Source organism: Cetorhinus maximus, chromosome 7 (assembly GCF_964194155.1).
Source record: "Cetorhinus maximus chromosome 7, sCetMax3.hap1.1, whole genome shotgun sequence".
NCBI classification, from domain to species: domain Eukaryota; kingdom Metazoa; phylum Chordata; class Chondrichthyes; order Lamniformes; family Cetorhinidae; genus Cetorhinus; species Cetorhinus maximus.
In genome coordinates, this window is record NC_135885.1 from 86,174,337 (window position 1) to 86,198,608 (window position 24,272).

Consider the following 24,272-nt stretch of genomic DNA (forward strand, 5'->3'; position numbering starts at 1 on the left):
CCTGGTTCTGACTTTGAGTTCTGGTCAGAACACATGATCCAGTTATCAATGCTGTATTACTACCCCTCTTGGCCTGTAGCATAATAGTGAGGTAGAGCAGAGGCAACACAAAAGAGGACAAGTTGCTCACGGAGGAGTAGGAGGAGAAAGGCCCTCCACAGGAAGCCATATCCACCCAGGGTCTTCAGGGAAAAATTCTCTTAACACAACTAGAGCAAAGAACAGTAGGCTGGATTTAATGCAGGTGACGGGAGTCTCACCCCTGACCTCAGGGGCAGCATCAGAGATCAGCAGCTCTATTGAACAGCAGCGCCACCAGTGAAGTGGTGGCTGTTGCCAGTACGCAGCCATGGTCTAGTATCGTTGTTGGATCCCAGCATAGGTGAGTAATGACAGCGGGGGTGTTTTGGGGAAAGGGGGGATGGAGGTCAGCAGCAAGGGCAGGGGTGGCTCTCAGAGACCACCCATCCCCCTCTTCCCAATGCCGAGTCCCTCGATCAGGCACTAAGTTTCAACTGAATGAAGGATAACCCCCACAAGGAGCACGCAAGTGACCCCAGATAGGTTTGGTTGTCATGCTCCCAGCATGGCAAGCCCCCTACCCACTGCAGGATTAACACCAGCTGTGGCAGGATGAGGCCCTTAAACGGGCATTAATTGCCTATCAACAAACACGCCATGGGGGAGGACATTAAATTCCCCCCAGTGTGTGTGATGTTTCCAATTTCCAAAGGAGATGCTTACTGGAATATACCACCTCTTACAGGCAGACTTGAACCTCAGAGCAGGGCAAGGACGGCACTGCCAGTGGCTGTGAAAGTAACTGTAGCCGTTAACTTCTTTGCATCAGGTTCTTTTAAGATGAAGCAGGCAAGATCTCTAACATCTCACAGTTTGCTATCCACTGCGGTAAGGGAGATTACTGAAACTCTGTATGCCAGAGAGGAAGTATGTAGCATTCTCTCTGACCAGAGAAGTTGATGAAGTGTGCATATATTCTATCTGGAATAACAGGCTTTCCCATGGTGTAGGGTGCTATCAGCTCCACACAGCTGGCTTTGTATGCACAGCATCTACTACTTGAATGCGTAGTTGGTGTATGACCATGCTCAATATATCATGCAGATGAATGTCTGGTATGCTGGAAGCAGTCAAGATGGCTTTATTCTGCTCCAGTCAGTATTTGAGCTGCCATATCAAACCAGAGGTTAGCTCCTGGACAACAAGGGCTATCTGCTGACCACCTGGAGCATGACTCCAGTGTGCAACCCAATCACACATGGGCAGCATGAATATGAGAGGCATGCTGCCACATGAACCATCATTGAGCAGACCATTCAGGTGTTCAAACAACCTTTCTGATGCCTAGATTACTCTGGAAGAGCACTGCTGTACTTGCCAGAGCATGTTACACGATTTGTCATGGTTTGCTGTATGCTGTACAACTTCGCCATTGTGAGGGCACAGCCCTTGCCATCAGGTATATAGTGAGCAGCAGAGGAGAAGGAGGATGGGAGGAAGCAACCTATACATCCCCTTTCCGGTTGAGCTGCCCACAATCAGTTCACCAGACTGCAGTACCAATGAACACAGCCACAATTCCCATTCTATAACAGTCCCAAACCTTGTCTGCCCTCTGTCACTGATTATCACAGCATCAGCTTGACCATAATGCTGAAATAAAAGCCACCACAAAAAAAAATTCAATACCAAATTTATGAAAACAAACCGTGCAATATTCCATACAAAAGTCAACTAATAATCCTTGTGCATTCCCTTCGTGCCTATGTTCTGGGTTTGGTGCCTGGCCTAGTGCTTCTGGGAACATCAATAGGCCATTTCGCCCCTAAAACCTCAAAATTTTGGCTTACCTTCTGACCTAACTCCATATACCTGCCTTTGCCCTATACCCTTTAATACTTTTGAATAACAAAAATCTATCAGTTTCAGATTTAAAAATTACAATTGATGCAGCATCAATTGTCATTTGCAGAAGAGAGTTCCAAACTTCTACAACCCGACACTTTCTGTGTTGGGAGTGATTCCCAATCTCACTCCTGAAATGTTTGGCTCAGATTTTCAGAGTATGTCCCCTAGTCCCAACCAGCAGAAATAGTTTACCTCTATCAGCCTTATCTGTTTCCATAATATCTTGAAAACTTGGATCAAATCTTAATCTTGTAGGGTTACAATTTAGTTTGTATAATCTTTCCTCCTAATTTAACCGTTGGTGGCCAGGTATCATGGTACCCTATGCTGTACTCCCTCCAAGGCCAATATATCCTTCCTAAGGGAGATGGCTAGAACTGCTCACAGTATTTCAGGTGTGGTCTAACCCAGGCTTTGCAAAGTTGAAGCATGATCTATGCCACTGAATCTAGTCCTCTAGATCTAAAGGCCAGCACTCTGTTAGCATTTTTGATTAGTTTCTATACCCAATATGAGATTTTAACATGATGATACTTATGGGGAACTGGACCCCCAAACCTCTTTGGGCATCCACCATTCCTAGCTTTTCTCTAATTCTGGGATGCGAAATTTCTACCATTTGGTGGATATCCAACATTAGAGTCTTGGAAATCTGCCATTTTAAATATTTGTTCCAACCTTTGGGACTAGTGCAGTGCTTTAAAAAAATTACAACTTTGCTGTGTTTGGAGGAGCAGCATGAGTGGGAGAGACAGAATCTGTGAGGATCTGCTCCTCCAGTAACAGATTATGTCTCTCGCCTATTTGCCGCTCCATGATTAGTGGAGTAGCAAGAACAGGAGGGAGGAAGCTTATGAATGGAGGAGGTGGAGCAGTTATTCTGGCTGGTCCCACAGCTGCCATCTGCACTGTCACCAATCATTCGCCGTCTTCCGGGAGGCCAAGAAGAAGAATCAAGAAAAATTTTTAAAGGAGGGTGTCTCCACTAGTAATGAGGCCAGAGAAGGACCGGGGGAGCCAACACTCAACCTTGTGCCAGGCCGGATACGGCTGCCTTTCCATGTCCTGCTAATGGGGAACTGGAGGGCACTAATTTGGTCCCTTTTGCTTCTAGTGATACAGCGTTAAACCACCAGTAAGTAATCTGTTAACCTGGTGTGGGTATGTTGAGCGAGGTAAGGGCTGTGTTAGTGTATGAGGCAAACACAGCTCAGGTGCAGTGTCAGCCTTACAGACTTTGCAGGGGGCGAGATTGTGAGCCATGATTAGTGAGAAAGGGACGGGGTGGACAAGTTAAGTGAGTGGGCAACAAGGTGATAGATGGAGTATAATGTGGGGAAGTGTGAGGCTATACACTTCGGTAGTAAGAACCTAAAATCAGAATATTTTTTAAAAGGCATGAAACTTGTAAATGTTGACGTTCAGAGGGACTCGGGTGCACTTGTACAAGAAACACAGAAAGTTAGCAAGCATGTACAGAAAGCAATTAGGAAGGCAAATGGCATGTTTACCTTTATTGCAAGGAGACTAGCATACAAGAATAAGGGAATCTTGCTAGAATTGTACAGGGCTTTGGTGAGACCACACCTGGAGTACTATGTGCAGTTTTGGTTGCCATGCTTGCCCTGCCATCGCCTGCAGGGCTATAGGCCAAGCACTGGAAAATTGGATAGTGTAGTCAGATCTTTGTTGACCGACGCTGACATGATGAGCAAAATGGCCTCCTTCTGTGCTGTGAACATCTATGAATCTATGATTTAAGGTAGGATATTACTTGCCTTGGTGACAGTATAGCGAAGGTTCACTAGATTGGTTCCTAGGATGAGAGGGTTGTCCTATGATAAGAGGTTGAGTAAATTGGGTCTAAACTCTCTGGAGTTTAGAAGAAAGAAAGGTGATCTCATTGAAACATACAAGTTTCTGAAGGGGCTTGACAGGGTAGGCACTGAGAGGTTGTTTGCCCCTGGATACCAATTAAAGAACACGATGATCAGTCATGATTGTATTGAATGGTGGAGCAGGCTCGAGAGGTCATATGGACTACTCCTACTCATATTTTTTACAATTGTTCGACAATATCCAGCTTTTTGTTGGTGCTGATATTTTGCTGTCTGTCAGTACATTTTTATTTTGCTCTACCAAGTGGTTATTTTCTACAGTAGGTTCCATGGGGATATTTCTACAAGCGAAAGACATTGAAGATTCACATTTAGTATTGATGCTAATCAAAATATTACAAGTTGGCGTAAATGTTAACTTTGTCAAAATGTTCTGGTAATGTTAAAAATGATACCCCCATTTCACTAATTTGTGAAATAATTTTTCAGTTGTATAGGGAGCATTTCCAATTCCTAATGATAAAAGGTGTGCCAAGCTTGAGAATACTTAAAAAAGAATCTTATGCCTCATAGTGTTGGTCATATATTTGCAATCAAAAGTTACATATGTAAGCAGTGTTATCTTTTTTCCATTTTCTAGGATTGAATTTGTACATACTCTCATACTTGTTATCCCTTTTTTCAGGTGACACTTTCAGCAGCAGCCCAGACAGTACACCAATGGGAAGCATAGAGTCTCTGTCCTCTCATTCATCAGAACTAAACAGTTCCTCTAAAACCAGCTCCTCCCAGCGTCATTTGCACAGGGAGATAGCAGATAGTGGAATACAATGGGTGTCAGCACCTGCGTCATTGCCTGGACAAAAGGGCACAATCATCTGGACCACGAGCCCAGAATCAAGCTCCAGTGAAGACACTGTTAAAACAGATGGTCAGGCAGATTCCCAGAGTCTGTTATCTGTTTCCAATGTAGATAACACATCTCAGCCATTAAATCTGTGCAGTGAAGGATCCTATAAATATACTGGACTTAAAAGATCAGTAACGACTTCCTTAACTTCTCTCCCTACAACAGATGGTAGGTTCACAGGTCTTTTTTTAACTGGTTAAAATTGCTAACTGCAAAATTAAAAAGAAAGTTAAGAGTTTTTGTCAAATTCTTTCCAGGTACTAATACTAGAACTTTTAGCAGTTCTGTTCAGAATCTTTCTTCAATGGATTTAAAAGATACACCCAAAACTGCATCCAACCCAGCACTTCCTCCAAAGATGACAATTAGACGAAGACTAGACACATCAACGAGCAATGGCTATCAGAAACCTGGATCAGTGTAAGTACTATTTTTGTGAAAGATCCTTTGCAAAAGTAGCTAACTTATAGTGCAAAGAATCACTACTGATGCACACTTTGGCCATGAAGTTGGAAGAGAAAGAGGCTGCCAGGACTCCTTCACTCCAGATGGGCTGTCCCAGAGTGTCTATTCACACTTCCCTTCCCTTTACCACCACTGAGTGCCTGGTCACATTCAGCTTCCCTGCACCACCATGACTCCAATATTATCCACCTTCCGTCCATCTGGGACCAGCCCCCTTCAAGGTCAAAGCATCCTTTTGGCTAAGATCCTTCAATAAAATACACCACCATAAATCTTTTCATAACACCTTTATCCAATGATATATCCAATTATGTAAACATAAATGAATTGTTCACCCTTTTGCATTCCCTCAGTGTCTGACTTGCAGGTGCTTTTGCCTGGCTTAGTGCTTCTACACAATGCTACCCCAGTGGTTGGAGCATGGCTGGTGGAAGGCTGCTGACAATTAGACGAAGACTGCTCCCCCTCCCACAACACTTTCTCTGGTACATCGATGATTACTTCAGTGCTGCCTCATGCTCTCGTCTGGACCTGGAAAAATTTATTAATTCTACTTCCAATTTCCACCCCTCCATCATTTTCACATGGTCCATCTCTGACACTTCCCTTCCCTTCCTTGACCTCTCTGTCTCAATTTCTGGTGATAGACTGTCCACCAATATCCATTACGAGCCTACCGACTCCCCCAGCTACCTCGACTACAGCTCTTCACACCCCACTTCCTGTAAGGACTCCATCCCATTCTCTCAGTTCCTTCGCCTCCGTCGCATCTGTTCTGATGATGCCACTTTCAAAACAGTTCCTCTGACATGTCCTCCTTCTTCCTTAACCAAGGTTTTCCACCCACGGTCGTTGACAGGGCCCTCAACCGTGTCCGGCCCATCCCCCGCGCATCTGCCCTCACACCTTCTTCTCCCTCCCAGAAACATGTTGGGTCCCCCTTGTCCTCACTTATCACCCCACCAGCCTCCGCATTCAAAGGATCATCCTCCGCCATTTCCGCCAACTCCAGCATGATGCCACCACCAAACATATCTTCCCTTCACCCCCCCGGCGGCATTCCGTAGGGATCGTTCCCTCCGTGACACCCTAGTCCACTCCTCCATCACCCCCTACACCTCAACCCCCTCCCACGGCACCTTCCCATGCAACCACAGCAGATGCAACACCTGCCCCTTTACTTCCCCTCTCCTCACCGTCCAAGAGCCTAAACACTCATTTCAAGTGAAGCAGCATTTCACTTGCACTTCCCTCAACTTAGTCTACTGCATTCGTTGCTCCCAATACGGTTTCCTCTACATGGGAGAGACCAAACGCAGACTGGGTGACCGCTTTGCAGAACACCTTCGATCTGTCCGCAAGCATTATCCAGACCTCCCTGTCGCTTGCCATTTCAACACTCCACCCTGCTCTCATGCCCACATGTCCATCCTTGGCTTGCTGCATTGTTCCAGTGAAGCTCAACGCAAACTGGAGGAACAGCACCTCATCTTCCGACTAGACACTTCACAGCCTTCCGGACTGAATATTGAGTTCAACAATTTTAGATCATGAACTCTCTCCTCCATCCCCGCCCCCTTTCCGATTTTCCCCCTCCTTTTTGTTTTTTCCAATAATTTATATAGATTTTTCTTTTCCCAACTATTTCCATTATTTTTAAATGTATTTCCATCCATTGTTTTATCTCTACCTTTTAGCCTTTTTCGATTCCTTCACCCCACCCCACCCCCACTAGGGCTATCTGTACCTTGCTCGTCCTGCTTTCTACCCTTAATTAGCACATTCCTTAGATAATATCACCACCTTCAACACCTCTTTGTCCCTTTTGTCTATGACATCTTTTGGTTATCTCCACCTATCACTGGCCCTCTATCCAGCTCTACCTGTCCCACCCCCCACCCCCCTTAAACCAGCTTATATTTCACCCCTTTTCTATTTTTCCTTAGTTCTGTTGAAGAGTCATGCGGACTCGAAACGTTAACTGTGTTCCTCTCCGCAGATGCTGCCAGACCTGCTGAGTTTTTCCAGGTATTTTTGTTTTTGTTTTGACTTTCACTGGCGGATACTGCAGGTGGCCTTCCAGGATGTCCTTGAGCAACTCTGGACCTTGCGGACCTGGCTTGGAGCTGCATCACCTCGGCATGGCAGCAGTTTTGGCTCACTGGCTGAGGGGCACCAGCAAGAATACTGTTAAGTGCAGTAGTGGGAACACTAATTCTGCTATTTTGTGCAGGTTTGTGCTCCGTGGTGCCAGTTCCACTCTCCCGAGGCATGTCTCAGCAATCCTAATAATCCTTTGGAGGACACATTGCTGGATTGCTTTAAAAACCTGCATGTCCCTTTTGAACACTGAAATGCACAGCCCTGATAGCAGCAGTTTGAGCCTGCATTAATCTTGTGACTGTTTGACTTCCACTGCAGCACCAGGGCATTGGGTGGCTTCCGCCTGTGCTGCAATGGAAGCTGAGATAGTGGCCACCCGATGCAGTATCGCAGCTGGGTCTGCAGGTACGGTCAAAGAACTGACTACTACTTTCCTCTGAAAAGGATGAGCTCCAAGCTCTGCAATGTCTTTTGAAACATTGGAGCTAGATTCCTCATGCTCGTTGACAGTAACAACAGGCTGTCTGTTGGGCTTGACAATACACCAAGCACTTCTGTGCATGCTTACCAGCATTCTCTTATGTGCCTTTCCACCGAAGTCCTCATCCAAGTCCCTGATAGCAGAACCTGTGTTCGACCTTGCCCTCCAGCACATGAACTGTCTTTGCCTCTTGGCCTGCTGTCCACTTGTGCCAGTGACTCACCACATGCTGATGTGATTCTGCACTTGCCTCTAAGGTATGAGCACTGCCAGCATTTGAGTTGGTGACTGATTGTCAGATCAAGTGATTGTGTTTCATGGTGTGGTATTGCTCTTTCCCTTCATTCTGACACTGCTGTGGCTGGATAGGCAGCAGTTCTTGGGTGTCTGAAAGCAGAAAACCAGAAGGGGAAGCTGGGGTGCAAAGGAGGTCCAAGATCACACCATCTGCAACCTGCAATTCATGCCAGATAGCAAGATGAGGGTAAGATTTGAAAAGGGGCATAAAGCAGGGACATGCTATCATCCCCAATGTTCTTGATGTCGCTGGATAAAGCAGGCTGTGTCATAGTTAGTCCCATGATGCAAAGCACCATCTCTAAAGCTTAGCAGGAGTGCCTGCCCCTTGCTAGTCCCATTTTGCTCCCTTTTATTGTGTGCCACATTATTCTGCAAGAGAGAAGGAAGAATCTCAATGATCTGTTGCACTGTATTTGCTTGATGTTGCTGCCATAGCTGAAAGCTGGAGATAGTGGGAAGTGGGTGTGAGGCTTGCATGATTGGAAGGTGGTTGAGGATGAGATGGAACATCTGAATGTTAGGCCTAAGTCTTGACTTTTAGGAACTGCTGATGGGTGAGTGGTGGGGGTGTGAACATTGAGCAGTGTGAATGGTTGGTGGTTTGGTAGTTATGAAATGTCCTGTTTGGATGCATTCACTGACCTTGACCACCAGCATGATGTCATTGAACCTTGTGGTACTACTGCCAGATCCTGGGGGTTTGACTGCAGGCGTTGGCCTCCCTGGCCACCTGCTCTGATTCCCTGTAGAGGGTGTTATTTGAGGGTCTTCTGGCTTCCCCATGAATGCATGGAGTCTCTCTCTTCCTCTTGACCTCGATCATGAAGGCCTCCAGCACTCTATCCCCAAGCCTGGAAGCCCGTTCTCTTTCCCAGTTCTTCATTATTTTGCTTCACTTGTAACCAATTCCAGCTCAGGCAGTCAGCAGCAGCTTCCATCATGAGTGCAGCTCCTGTTTAAGAGGTGCAGGCTAGGTGCATCACATGCTAGTCATATGCATGTGAGCCAGCAGCATGAGTTGCTACTATCAGTCAAATGAGGAGGTAGCACAAAATTGGAATATTACTTTAAATTACATTACAACATTTGAAAGCTAGGAAGAAAAGATTGGATGCATGAAGCCGTCTTTCTGAAACTGTGAGCAGTTTCTCTGAACTGGTGTGTAAATATGGTCATCCCTTCCAGTACTCTCAGGAATGCTTCAGATGCTGCATTACTTCGTACAAAATTTGATATTGGTCTCAATAATAAAATACTATTCAGTTAACAACAGAAATGCTTTCAATTTAAAATATATATACATAGATTGTAACCTGTACAAAGTGACACCTTCAACAAACAAAAATGTACAAAAAATGAACACCAACTGACAGTGCCAAATAATTTGTATTTTAATAGATACAGTACCTTTACCACAGGCACTCACAAATTATGAATTATGGATAGCCTTCAATGTACCAAATTAGTTTACAACTTAGGAAAAGTGGGTAAGTGCAAGGCAGATTCCTGATTCATCCCCCCATCTGCCCTTCATTGGCAACTGCCAGCTTTGTGCAATGGAGATCTCTTTACCCAGCATTCATAGTGGCAGAGAAACCCCTTTTCCTCTAGGATTGAATGTTTGCACAGCTCTATCACGGATAGAGGGTTTTGCTGCTGCTGCTGTTGATACTGAGTAGAGATTTCCATTACACAAAAGCTGAGAGCTGGCAGTTAAGAGTGAGGTGGGGAGAGTCAAAGATGGGGATTACTGAAATCATGAGGTAGAGGCCTGAAATTATGGACACTCGAGTTCAGGGAGAGGGAGATTGGAGAATGGGGGCTCAGGGGAAGATGGAGACTGGGGAGAGTTGGAGACTATCTTTTTCCCTTTTCCCTACACTCTGTTACCCCTCTTTACCTGTTCTCGGGTGGCCTCGTAGTTCTTGGAGCTTCTCACACAAGAGCTGCTGGCGTGAAACCACAAATAAAGATTCTCAACTACAGGGGACTGAACTTCTATAAGGTAAATCTAATAGCATTTGTAGACATCACATGCTCAGACATCACATAACCAAGCTTCCTGAAATGCCTCCAAACAGAGTTAGCAGCCCTACTCCACCAGTACATAAGCTACTGATGAGTTGCTAACACCACCTTTCCCACCCCTGAGCACTTCAAACATTATTGCAGCAATGGAGGAAGGGGGTCCCGAATAGAGTTCTGCAGGATATTAGCCTTTTCCAATTTTGATGGAATCTGTTGCGCTCTAACAGAGCGGGTCAGAGGCCGGAAATTCTGCAGAGAATAACTCACCTCCTGACTCCCCAAAGCCTGTAGACCATCTACAAGGCACAAGTCAGGAGTGTGATGGAATACTGTCCACTTGCCTGGACGAGTACAGTCCAACAACACTCAAGAAGCTCAACACCATCCAGGACAAAGGAGCCTGCTTCATTGACACCCCATCCACCACCTTCAGCATCCACTCTCCCCACCACCAACGCACAGTGGCAGCAGTATGTGCCATCTACAAGATGCACTGCAGCAACTCACCAAGGCTCCTTTGACAGCACTTTCCAAACCTGCGAGCTCTACCACCTAGAAAGACAAGGGCAATAGATGCATGGGAACACCACCACCTGCAAGTTCCCCTCCAAGCCACACACCATCTTCACTTAGAACTATATAGCCGTTCCTTTGCTGGGTCAAAATCCTGGAACTCCCTCCCTAACAGCACTGTATAATTTCTTACCATTGATGAGTGTTCCTGTTTGATAGCATATTTTTGTCCTAATTTACTGCAGTAACAAAGCTTAGTGGAGCAGCATCCACAATGGCTTAAGTTAGAATTTCATTCTGATGTAGAGGCACTCTCGGGCTGAGGGGCTGAAAGGGGATGGGCTGGATGGAGGAACAAGTGAGTGAGAGGGGAAGAGTAAAGACAGAAAATAGCAGACCTCCGTGCAAGGTGAAAATATAGAGAGGTCCCCTAACAGGTAGATGTACTTTTTTTAAATTGAAAGAAGGGGAATTACAGAAAATACTTTATATCCCAAGCTTTTATTTGTTCAGATTATTCTGTTTATTAGACTAATAAATGTTATTGGTCCTCTTATATCAAGGGGCATGTCTACTTTTAATGGTTTATTATGAACTTTAATGCATTAACATCATATAAAAAGGGTGAATTCTAATTAAATTAGTGATATCAAAAGGCCATCCTTTCTACTTATCTTGATTTCTTAAATTATTTACCCCCTGTCCAGGGTTGCCTCCAGAGCTCAGTTGTTTGAAAATATTGGTACTCCGAAACAAATTTCCTCTAAACGGTAAGAACCTAACTTTATATGTTCATTGTCATTTTTAAAGTTCAAATGGAATAATTGAGGTTCACTTGCTTGCATGCTATGGCCACAGTTAATCATATGACTCCTTATTAAAATACTTTTAGACACCAATATTGATTAACCCTTCACCCCCAATCTAATTCATTGAGGCACCCTACCCCTCTGGACCCAGTTCACAGAAACACTAACTCATCCAACTCCCCACCTTTTAACAAAGATATTCTGATCCTCCAATCCTCCCAGTTTATAGTAACACTTTTCTCTCTCTCTCGCATTCGCCCCCACCCAATTTACCTGACATACATCTGACCAATTTCCAAATTGGAATTCTACTTCTATCCTACATTCAAGCTAGTTCTGTTTCCCTGTTACCACCACCACCCACCCCCTCCCCCATTCAAGTTGGTATTTTTAACTTCCACCCATCCCATCAATTCAAGCTGTTAGCTTTTCTCCTGTTTGCCCCCAGTCTACGCTGCCATAACATTAATTTATCTCGCCCCAGGTTATTGCTGGCACTCTCCTTTCCCACTTTTGTTCAATTAATACCCCTCAACCCCTGAAGCACTACTCACAACTTGTACTCCATTCCCTCCATCCTTCATTGCCATCCTTCTCTTTCTTCCATTTGTCAGTCACAACTTCACTCTGTAAGAGCTGTGACCTGGCTTCATCGGGGTAGAGATGTGGGTGCAGGTGAGGTTACAGGTGCAGGTCATTTGCACTTGCTATTTGAGCATTAGCATCTTTCTCTTTTGGGGCAAAGTCAACTTCAGGGCACAGTGACAGCTGGAAATTCCAGCAATTTCAGACCCACTGTCTTTAAACTGACTAAAATCAGCAGCTAACTGTTTCTTATGTTACACTCCAGTCAATTAGTTGGTTCTCAGCAAATAACAAGCAGGCTTGATCACACGTGTAATGCCTTTACATTGCTGACATCTGATAGCATATTTTGCTAAATACGTAAGCTGAAAGATAACCAATTGTACAAAAAAGATGAATTTCCACTCAGAGGTGGATATGCCAAATCTTGGTGGAAGCTAACCTTTGCTTGCAGCTTGCTCATATGGCCAGCTCACAACTAAGATTCACCAAATGTTGATAAGCTCTACATTTCAACTCAGTAATGTTAGGATTAATGCTTGTAACTGCAGAGATGAATATTATATTACTTATATAATAGCATATAATGCCATCAACATAGGGAAGTTGTGATATTTTTGAACCAACTGAGGCAAATTAAGTATATAGATTGATTTTTACTTGAAGTGAGAATGACATTTAAAAAATCAAAGCCTTTGTAGCAGTCCATATTTGGAAATACTCTTGTGTCCACATATATTATTAGCCATTAGCTGATTATTTAAACACTTCTGTAAAATTGACTGTTTTCAGGAAGAAAAACCTGAAGCTCCCATGGCCTCATGATTTACAGCATTTGTGAGACCTGTAAGGCATTGCCATCACTTCTGAGTGAAGGGTTTCAGTATTTGAAGGTTATCACTGATCATCCATCAAACTCAAAGCTTCACTAATAGTCTGTACGTAGTATGCAGCAGAAGACGCATGCAAACCTACTTGAGATAGGCTCCAGACCATAATTGCATTTAACAAATTGGCATTCGAATAATTCAAATTTGTTTTTAAAAAATTGTAACAGTATGTCATGAGATGGTGTATTTTACTTAAGAAAGCACCATAGGATTGGTTGTGTATTATATTTACTTCTCATAGCTATCTTATTAACAAGAATTATAAGGAAATGATCCACTAGTAATTGTACTACAAGTGCTTTATGATTGATGTTATTTTTTTGAAACAGCCAAGCCAAAGCTATGTATGCATGTAAAGCAGAGCACAGTCACGAGCTTTCTTTCCCACAGGGGGCAATGTTTACTAATGGTGAGTACTAAGAATATTTATATTAGAATTCTTGTTGTAACAAGTGCTATATCATTAACTGTTCAAATACAACTTCAATTTTAGATCTATTTGGAAACACAGGTTATATTTTCAAATGCATGTTATATATTCAGATTTATAAATTGTTCCATATTCATCTAATCTTCACATACAATTAAGAGTTTGCATCATCTCATTAGGAGTGGGGGCAAAAAGCAATTGATTTGGAATTTCATCTCTATAAACCATCTTGATCATGTGATCTGTGCGGTCTGCAAGGTCTTATTCCAGGCCAATCTCTTTTAGTGTGGTCTCTTTTAGTGTGACTCAGTTTCGCCGTGACCCTGCACATTTACATCATTTCTTGGTTGCTTGGGTCTATTTGCTCAGTTTAGGACTTTTTTATGCTCTGAAAATAATCTAGAAACAAAGGTTTGCAAGCTTATTAACTTCTGGTGAAGTTTTATAAATACCAGGCCCCAACAAATGTTTGTTGCATTCCTGAATTGATGCGCCAACTTAGTTGGCTCAGCCGTGGTTAACTGCTCTTTGACTTCTGGTCAATGCCAGCTTCCAGTTCAAATTATTGATTTTAACCTTTCCAGTGACTGATATTTGCAACCTGTTTTTGCTGTCTTTTATTTTAATTATGAAACTCTACATGACAGCATGATACAGCCATTTTAATAAACGCTACATTGAATGAAAGTATATCCAAGCTTAATTCCTCCAGCCATAACAAAACCTTGAGTTCCAATTCGGCACTGAAAAATATCACCAGCTTCAGATCAGGTACGGAATCCAATGTCAACTCTCAGCAATGCTTCAAAAAGGATTTTGTGGTCAATTAGTATTTTATGGCAGTTTGCATGGTGTTAATGTTCTACAGCGTTAGTCACTAACCCATGCAGGCTAATGTTCAGTAATCAGTCCAATGTTGGTTCAGTTGTGCTAGTGGTCAAAGTGTTTTTCATCTTCATACTGAAGTAGAAAACTTGTGTTAAGCTCAAATATAGTTCCAGGTAAGTATCAAAGCACGAGAGCAAGAGATGTTCCATAACTACATGTTCCCATCAAAAGCATCAGTCTCATTCTGCTACTTCAAAAACAAAACATTGACTGAAAGAATTCTTGAGAAAGTCTTTGCTATACTCTCATGTATTACACTGATAGCAAACCCCATGAATGTATTTGCATTGACTTATGTTCCCAAAAGCACAGGTATTCAGATTGATCTAAATTCTCAGACTCTTGAACTCCTATATTTAAGAAGAGTTCAAGATGGTTACCCTCCCTCAGATTATTTAGATAGTATCACATAGTTGATCTCAACAACCAAGATGCATATGTAGAATATCACTTTGAGAGATATATCTTATCAATATAAAAGGAAAGACAGAATTAGTGCTTTTTATATCCTTGGAACATCGAAAGTGCTTTGCCAACCAGTGGGTTACTTTTGAAATGTTGTCACAGTTGTTATGTACTCAGATGTGTGCACTGCAACGCCCCACGAGCTACAAGCCAATGAATGACCAGATATGGTTAAGGGAGTAACATTACCTGCTGTTGTCTGAAAATTTCTGGGATCTTTAACATCCATTTTTAACATTTTTTCCAAAATAATTCTCTCAATACTCAAGTCAGTAGTGGGTCTTGACCTGCAGCCTAGTGACTCTGCTGAGAGTGCTACCAACTGAACCACATACTGCTGTTCAGTATAACCAGAGTGTTTAACTTATGCTTATCAAAAGTAGGCTGTTTTCCTGCAAAGCAAAAGTCACACATCTATCCTTACCTGAATTACTGGTTAGTGGAAAAACATTTTTGTGCATTGGCTTCAAAACGCATCAAATATCCTAAAAACACTGGACTTCAGCTGGGAACAGCCCAACAATTGTCCCCATGTTGGTTGAACAGGCCCAACCCTTCATTATCTTGTGCAGTCATAACCTTCTGATTCAGATGAACAGCCAGATCTGAAACAAGTAGTCCCTCTGGATTCCAACAAATGTTTTGGTTATTTAAAGGGACATGATTTTCAACAAACTGGTGCACCAAAGAAGGCTTCCTCCTTAAGCATAAACAATTCCAGTCCTCCCTCTCAGCTGCATGGGTGTGTGGCTGTGAAACAATTGAGAATGTGCCACATGGGACAGGTCATGAGCAGGTAATGTTCCCTTTAAGTTGTGTGCAATCGAAAAAGAACTGCACAGTACAACAAGCAGGTTGTACACAACAAATAGAAATTAGAGGGAACATTGAACAAGAGAAGGGAAATACTTTACCCATCAGTGCTTATGCTGTAATTATAATTGCACAGAATGAACAAAACTGCTGAAGGAATATCAGGAGCGAGCAGCTAAACTAAGAAACAGGACCCCAAGACTTGTAATCTTAGAATTAGTACCCAAACCGTCTGTTCATTAGAATAAAGACAAACAAATCAGGAATGTGAATTCATGACTAAAGAAATGGTGTGGGAAGGAGAGTTTCCATTTCATGGGACATGGGCAAGTATTGGGGCAAGAGTGGGCTGTATCAACAAGATGGACTGCATCTGAACCTGATTAGATTCAAGGTCCTAATGGAAATAGTGTGGTAAAAAGGACCTCAGCTAGCCATTAAACTCATACAACTCACAAAGAATTTAGGATCAACAAACTGTTCCCCAGGAGTTCAAGGATGCTGTAATTGTTCATATGTACAATAGAAAAGGACAAAAATTTGTATGTGACAACCACAGAAGAATCTCGTCGCTTGTGGTAGCTGGTAAAACTCTAGCAAAAGCTCTACTCAATAGACTGGTAAGACACATAGTAGAACGTGTATTGCCAGAAACTCAAAGTGGGTTCAGAAAAGGCAGAGACACTCGCGGCATAATCTTCACTCTTCGGCAAATATAAGAAAATTACTGCAAACAGCAGATAGTGTCTTTGTTGACCTGGTGAAGGCCTTCAACATAGTAAACAGAGAGACCTTACAGAAAGTCTTAGCTAAATGTAGATGTCCTGATAGAGCTGTAAATCTGATTTAGCAGTTTCATGATGGAATGATGGCCAGAGTTTCTGACTGTGGCGCATACATTACCACTTTGACAAAACACTGAAGCCAGGGTGTGTCATGGCCCCTGTGCTCTTCAATTATATTCTTTGCTGCCATGTTCTCTTGAGCACTTGATGGAAATGTTGATGGAATATTCAATTCAGAACAGAGGCAATCTCTTCAACCTAAGACAAGTGAAATGCTCACCCAAGATATCAGAGATGATGATACGGGAATTGCTGTTTGCTGATAATTGTGCCCTCGTATCACACTGAGCATGGCCTTCAGTGGATTATGGATTGTTTTTCAGAAGCAGCTGATGATTATGGGCTAACCATCAAGTTCAGGAAGACAGACATACTTCACCAACTCCACTACCAAATCCTGACTATACCCCACCTATTATAGCTATTTATAACGCAGCTCTGAAGGCTGTAGATAACTTTACCTATCTTGGAAGCACAATCTCCAGAAATGCCTATTGTTATGACACAGCAGGGTAAAGGCTGAGTTATTTAAAATCCCAGAGGAAAACTTTAAACAACTGTCATAACCTATTTTCAATTGGTATGTTTGAAATGCAGCTCTGAATTCAGGAATAAAACCCACCAAGCCTCAAAAGGTTTTTTATATAAATTAAATTAAACATTAATTAATTTGACAATAAATTTGAACAAATACACAAGTCTACAAATTATTACCACAATAACCTTTAAACAAATCCCCAAATTAATCACTCCCAGGTAATCTTCTCCAAGGCAATAATAACCCATAGACTTAAACAGGCACCAGGCAAAGCACATTTTATCTTACAAATTCAAAATGAGGTTCCTTTCAATTTGTTCCTTCGCAGACACAGTGATAGGGCTTACAGGCTGCTTAGGTATTACATGCCTCTGACTCACACACGAAACTTTTTTTTTGTATATACCTAGCCTTCCCTTTGAATGCAAATTCTCATTGTATCACCAGGCCCTTTGAAACCCACCTCTTCTAACAATAAAACTCCTTTCATAGTACCAATTTTATTAGTAATATAAACATATTGCTTGGTGTCTCCTAGCTAGGTGCAAGATTTCACCCCCGGTCTTTGAATGGTTTATTCAACAAAATTCAAATGTACCCTTTACCTTACTGTTTAATATCTCAAAACCTCTATACATCAAAGCATCCAGACTAGCTGGCTTTAATCCAGTTAAGACACACACTCTCACCCATAGACCGTAGACTCTACTACAAACCCAATTTAAAATAATTCCCAATAACATTATATACGTTAATATCTTCATGATATTCCCCCTCCCTATCGAGAAATGAACCGTCATAATTCTAAATGATAGCTTCATTTTTTAATAGCCTATCTCACACTATCTGCTATACTTATTACACAACAGATGCATCCATTAACATAACAATATATATATACACAAGTCCTTGGCATCAATAGAAATCACTCCAGTTCAGTGTCCAGGTTTTTTTAAAATGTCCAGTGCTCCTTTAATCTTCAAACTCTTGATAACGCATCTGCGAACAGATCCTCTCCACCAGCAACATGTATAATCTGTGGATTAAATGGTTGTTATAATAGACTCCACCTGAAAAGTCTTGCATTTTTGCCTCGAAATATGTCCAAAGGTTTCAAAGGATTGTCGTCTGAATAAACAATTGTTTCTGATGAATTATTGGCCACATAAATTTCAAAATGCTGCAATGCTAAAACCAAACCCAAGGTCTCTTTTTCGATCTTTGAATATCTTCTCTGTTGTATATTCAGCTTCCGTGAAAAATACCCTATCGATTTTTCAATTCCAGTTTCATCTTCTTGTAACAGCACAGCCCCAATGCCTGTATCGCTTGCGTCAACAGCCAACTTGAATTGCTTGGCATAATTGGATACTGCCAAAACTGGTGTTGTAGTTAATACAGTTTTTAAACTATCAAATGACTTCTGACACTCCAGTGTCCATTGAAACTTCTTGTTCCTTTTTAATAGTTCAGTCAGTGGAGCAACCACACTACTAAAATTTGGTACAAATTTCCAGTAAAACCCGCTCATGCCCAGAAATCTGAAAACTTCCCATTTTGTTGTAGGCACCGGGAAATCCATGATAGCATTGACTTTTACCCGGAGCCACCTTACATGTCCAATGGTATGGCCTGGATATATAACTTGCGCTTTTGTATTCACTTTTAGCCAAGTTCATCACCAAATTAGCTTCTTGTAAATGCGCCTCCCACATAGGACTGAAAGCTATTAGATCAATATAAGCAGCATAATTGCTTAGACCTGCAATTACTTTGTTTGTCAGTCTTTGAAATGTTGCAGGTACATTCTTCATACCAAATGACATGACTTTAACCAGATGTAGTCCACTTGGCATTACAAAAACAGATATCTCCTTTGCTCTTTCCGTCAATGGTACTTGCCAGTATCCTTTTAGCAAGTCAATCATTGTGATAAATTTTGATTGTCGCACTTTCTCAATGCAATCTTCTAATTGTGGTATAATATATGAATCCGCTTTTGTCACCACGTTTGCCTTTCGGCAGTCCACACCCAGTCTTTGTGTTCCATCCGGTTTTGGTACCAGCACAATAGGCGAACTCCAATTACTGCAACTAGACTCAATGATATCATTTTGAAGCATGAAATCAATTTCTTTTAATACTTGTGATAACCTTGACAGATTTAATCTATAAGAATGTTGCCTTATTGAAGATGAAACCTGTACAGTGACATCATGTATAGCTAAATGTGTCTTTCCCAGTTTATTCCCATAAATAGATTTGTGTGACTGCAATAGCTTTTCCAAATCACTTTGACATTTGCTTGGAAGGTAACTCAATATTACATTTAAATTTTTAAGCACCCCCTCATTATCCAATTTGATTAGAGGAAAATCAGTTTCAGAGTGCTGCACTTCTATCTCTTTCTCATCATCCACCATCACTAATACCTCATTTTGTTCATCTTCCCTTTTCAAAGTACCTTTTAAGCATGTTTACATGACACACCCTCTTCTTCTTTCTTCTATCTGGAGTATTTATTAGGTAACTAACTTCACTCAATTTCTCTTCAATCCTTAAGGCTCACTAAATCTTGCATTTAATGAATCACCTAGTACTGGTAACAAAACTAGTACTTCCTCTCCAGAAACAAAACTGCAAATTTAGCTTTCTTATCTGCCTTCACTTTCATTACTCGCTGTCATGTCTTTAACTATTCCCTAGCCAACTCATATGCTCTATTCGATCTTACCCTGAAATTTGATACATAATCCAGGAGACTAGTTTCTGAATTTTGACGCACCAATTTCTCATTAATTAATTTCAGTGGTCCCCTTACCTCATGACCATAAACTGGTTCAAAAGGGCTAAAACCAGTTGATGCATTAAGAGCATCTCTAATAGCAAATAACAAAAATGGAATTCCTGTATCCCAAGCCTGTGGATAATCCTGACAGTACGCTCTCATCATTTTTTTTAAAGTTTGATGCCATCTTTCCAAAGCTCCTTGTGACTCGGGATGATAAACTGTTGACTTAAATTGTTTTATCCCCAAACTGGTCATTACTTCCATGAACAGCTGTGACATGAAATTTGACCCCTGATTTGATTGTACTTGCTTAGGTAAATCATATCTTGTAAAAGATTTAATTGACTCCTCCACAATCTTCTTAGTTGTAATATTTCTTAAAGGTATCGCTTCAGGAAACCTAGTAGACACATCCATTATTGTTAATAAATACTGATTTCCACTTTTAGTCTTAGGGAGGGGTCCTATACAATTAACCATGTATATTGTATACCATGACCCTAGTGAAAGGTTCTTCAAATGCTGGTATTAGGATTAAGGGTGCCAGCTTAATCACTGCTTGTGGTTTTCCTGTTACTTGGCATGTATGACAGGTTCTACAGAATTTGACTACATCCCTATGCAAACCTGGCCAAAAAGGAAATACCTCTGTATCTTTTCCTGTGTTTTCCTAATTCCTAAATGTCCCCCCATTGGAATTTCATGAGCAATCCTCAGAATGCCATTTCTATACTCTAATGGGATAACAATCTGATGCACTTCAGCTTTCATTTGCTGAGACATGATCCGGCCTCCATTTTCTCATTAAAGTATCTCCCTTGAGGTAATAACATACTGGAATACATTTTGCTTCTGTTTCTGAATAAGTTTTCTGATATAACTGCTTTAATTGCAAATCATTTTTTCTGCAACTCCACTAACCTCCTTGAGTGAAACACTTAAGCTGAATTGCCCTGTATTCCTTCCTCTTGAACAATGTTATCAAATACAGTGCCAGCTAATTGGATTTCAACACCTTATTCTTGCCTTTGAACTGCCTGCCCTTCTTGTTTTTTCTTGTTTGAACCTATGAGCCTGAGATCTCATCACCACACAATCTAGAAACAATTCAGGATGCTCCTTCTGTAACACCTCTGTTGAAAACACTTCTACAAGCTGCTCAACTACCCTAGGCATCACCCACATTTGTGATCCAGCTATATCATTGCCCAGAATAAATTGAACCCCTGCAATGGGCAATTTTCCACTATCCTAGCTATAACTTTACCTGTACTCCATTTGCTCATTAAATTTACCTTCCACAATGGAATAGATTTGGTATCTCGATGAACCCCACTTATTATCACCTGCTCCTGCAATACTCCCTCTGAACAGCAAATATCATTATCCCACAACATTAAAGATTGACTGGCCCCTGTGTTTCTTAAAATTTTAACATCTTTACCTACTCCACCCTGTACACATGGAAAGACTGTCCCTTCACACACAAAATCTTTAAACATTTCTGCAACCTGTTCCTCACAATTCTCTTAGGTAAATTGTGAACACATTCTCACTTCTTCACTTATCGTTGATTCTCCCTATTTTACCTGTGCACAGACCATTGGTTTTTCCTGTGCTTGAACCTCAGAACCCACAGTACTTTTACTTCCAGAACTTTTCTGTACCCCAATAATTCCAACAGATTTTCCCAGTAATTTCCAACACACTGACTTTGTGTGTCCAACTTTATTACAATGAAAACACCTCAATTTTCGAGTGTCACTTCCTCAGCACCTTCCTTTTTATTCTGAGAAAAAACTTCCTGGGAATTCCCAGCCACTCCTCTTCCCTGACTACCTACCTTCCTTTTGCCTTCCCACTTTCTATCCTTTTCCGATTTGAAAGGGTGACAAACAAAAGGTTTATCTCTATGAACTAACTCATAATCATCAGCTATCTCTGCCGCTTGCCTTACAAGTAGAACCATCTGTTCCTCCACATGAGTTCTCACTACCGAAGGGATTGAGTCTTTAAATTCTTCCAAAAGAATTACTTCACTAAGAGCTGCATATGTTGTCTTTATTTTTAACACCCGTATCCACCGGTCAAAATTACTTTGTTTTACTCTCTCAAACTCAATGAAGATTGCCCAGGCTGTTTTCTCATATTCCTAAATTTCTGTCTGTATGCTTCAGAAACCAACTCATGTGTGCTCAAAATAGCCTTCATCACCACTTCATAATTCACTGATACTTCTTCAGACAATGAAGCATATACCTCATGCACTCTGCCCATCTACTTAGACTGCAATAATAACATCCAGTACTCCTGTGGCCATTTCACCTGTTTAGCTATCTTCTCAAATGAAATAAAGAACATTTCAACATCTTTTTCCTCAAATTTTGAAGAGCTTATACAAATCTAAACATCTCCACACTGGGTTTTAGGTTAAATGTTTTTTTGTCATCAGAACTCTCCTCAGAATTTGATTTTTTTAACTTCCCGCCTTTTAAGCAGTATTCTCTTTCTCTCTCTTTCTCCCCTGCCTGAAATTCCAGTTCCAGCTTCCTTTCTTTCCCCTACCTTTCTGCTTGCTCCCTTTTAAAAACCATTTCTCTTTCATTTGCTTCTAATTCAAGTTTTTTTCAGTTCCTTTGCTTGTTCAAATTCAAGATTCTTCATTTCAAGCTGAAGTCTCACTACCTCCAGCTGTGACTCACTAGTGTCAGGTTTCACTTCCAACTGTGGATGCTGTGCTATGCTTTTAATTATATCTGATTTCCTAACCCCCGCAGGTAACCCCAATTTTAACTTATCTGCCAACTCTGTTAACTTACTCTTGCAACTCAATCAGAGTTATATCTTTTACTCCCAGACAAGTCTTAGCAATTGCCAAAGTTATCTTGCAGTCTCACCGCTTCGAAAAAAAACCTCACCAACTCCTGAATACAAAGTGCTTCTCATAGTCGTAACCTTAAGATTCACCAATTCCAAACCAATCAAGGAATTACAAATATTACCCTGCCAAGAGCCCTCAATTGTTATGACACAGCAGTCGGTAAAGGCTGAGTTATTTAAAATCCTAGAGGGAAACTTTAAACAACTGTCACAACCTATTTTCAATTGGTACGTTTGAGATGCAGCTCTGAATTTAGGAATAAAACCCACCAAGCCTCAAAAGGTTTTTTATATAAATTAAATTAAACATTTATTAATTTGATAACAAATTTAAACACATGCGCATGTCTACAAATTACTACCATAATAACTTTTAAACAAATCCCCAAATTAATCACTCCCAAGTAATCTTCTCCAAGGCAACAATAACCCATAGACTTAAACAGACACCAGGCAAAGCACATTTTATCTTACGAATTTAAAATTAGGTTCCTTTCAATTTGTTCCTTCGCAGACACAATGGTAGGGCTTACAGGCTACTTAGATATTACATGCCTCTGACTCACTTGCAAAACTCTTTTCTGTATATACCTAGCCTTCCCTTTGAATGCAAATTCTCATTGTATCACCAGGCCCTTTGAACTCCACCTCTTCTAATAATAAAACCCCTTTCATAGTACCAATTTTATTAGTAATATAAACATATTGCTTGGTGTTTCCTAGCTAGGTGCAAGATTTCACCCCCAGTCTTTGAATGGTTTATTCAACAAAATGCAAATGTACCTTTACCTTACTGTTTAACATCTCAAAACTACTATACATCAAAGCATTCAAACTAGCTGGCTTTAATCCAATTAAGACACACAATCTCACCCACAGACACAATTACAAGTCCAATTTAAAATAATTTCCAATAACATTATACACATTAATATCTTTACGACACTGTATTAACAGCAACGTGGCAAATAGAATTGCCATAGCAAGCTCAGAGTTGCCCGTTTAAGATATAGATAGTGGAGGAAATGAGGTATCAAACATACAACAAAACTTGTTGGGCTGAATTTTGCCCCGCCCCCTGCTCGCCGACACGCAAAATGATGCATGGTGACGTCGGGGGGAACCCCCAATGTCATCCCACCCCATTTAAATGTTCAGGAAGGCAGGCCCGCAGCAAAATCAGCTGCGGGCCCGCCGACCTGTCAATGGCCAATTGAGGCCATTGACAGGATCATTAAAACAATTAAAGGACCTGCCCGTCGAACCTTAAGGTTGGCGGGCAGGCCAGGAGCCCCGGCAGCAAATAGAAAAAACATGAAACCTCATCCACCGGCGGGATGAGGTTTCATGTAGGGTTTAAAAAAGTTGAATAAAGTTTTAGTGAAATTTATTAACATGTCCCATCTTGTGTGACATTGTCACATGAGGGGGACATGTTAAGGATTTTTTTTTTCTATTTTTAATGTTTGTATAACCTTCAGCGATCTCCCTGAGGCAGCACTTAGCCTCAGGGAGATGTGCGCTGTTTCGTGTGCATGCACGAAAGAGCGCACTCTCACATTTGGGGAATCCCGCCGGGCATCACGCTGGGTGGGCCAACTTAAAATGGCGGCTGGGCCCACTTCTCCTGCGGGGTTCAGCTCAGAGAGCAGAGATGTCTGAAGTGTGAGCACTCATCATAGGACTGATAAAATCCCTAAGGCATTCATTTACTTGTAACTTAAATTTGGACACAGCATGCAAGTTTGATCGAGATTAAGTTTCCGGAACT

The 24,272-nt window shown here is 41.5% G+C and overlaps 1 protein-coding gene across 1 annotated transcript in view; it reads left to right on the forward strand.

The window, feature by feature from the left end:
* Window positions 1–24,272, forward strand: part of arhgap42a (Rho GTPase activating protein 42a) — a 480,518-nt gene that overhangs the window by 450,875 nt on the left and 5,371 nt on the right. The window contains exons 20-23 of the mRNA XM_078545811.1: window positions 4,453–4,845; window positions 4,935–5,097; window positions 11,275–11,337; window positions 13,181–13,260. Of these exons, the coding sequence (XP_078401937.1) occupies window positions 4,453–4,845; window positions 4,935–5,097; window positions 11,275–11,337; window positions 13,181–13,260 (699 nt within the window). The remainder of the gene's footprint in view (window positions 1–4,452; window positions 4,846–4,934; window positions 5,098–11,274; window positions 11,338–13,180; window positions 13,261–24,272) is intronic.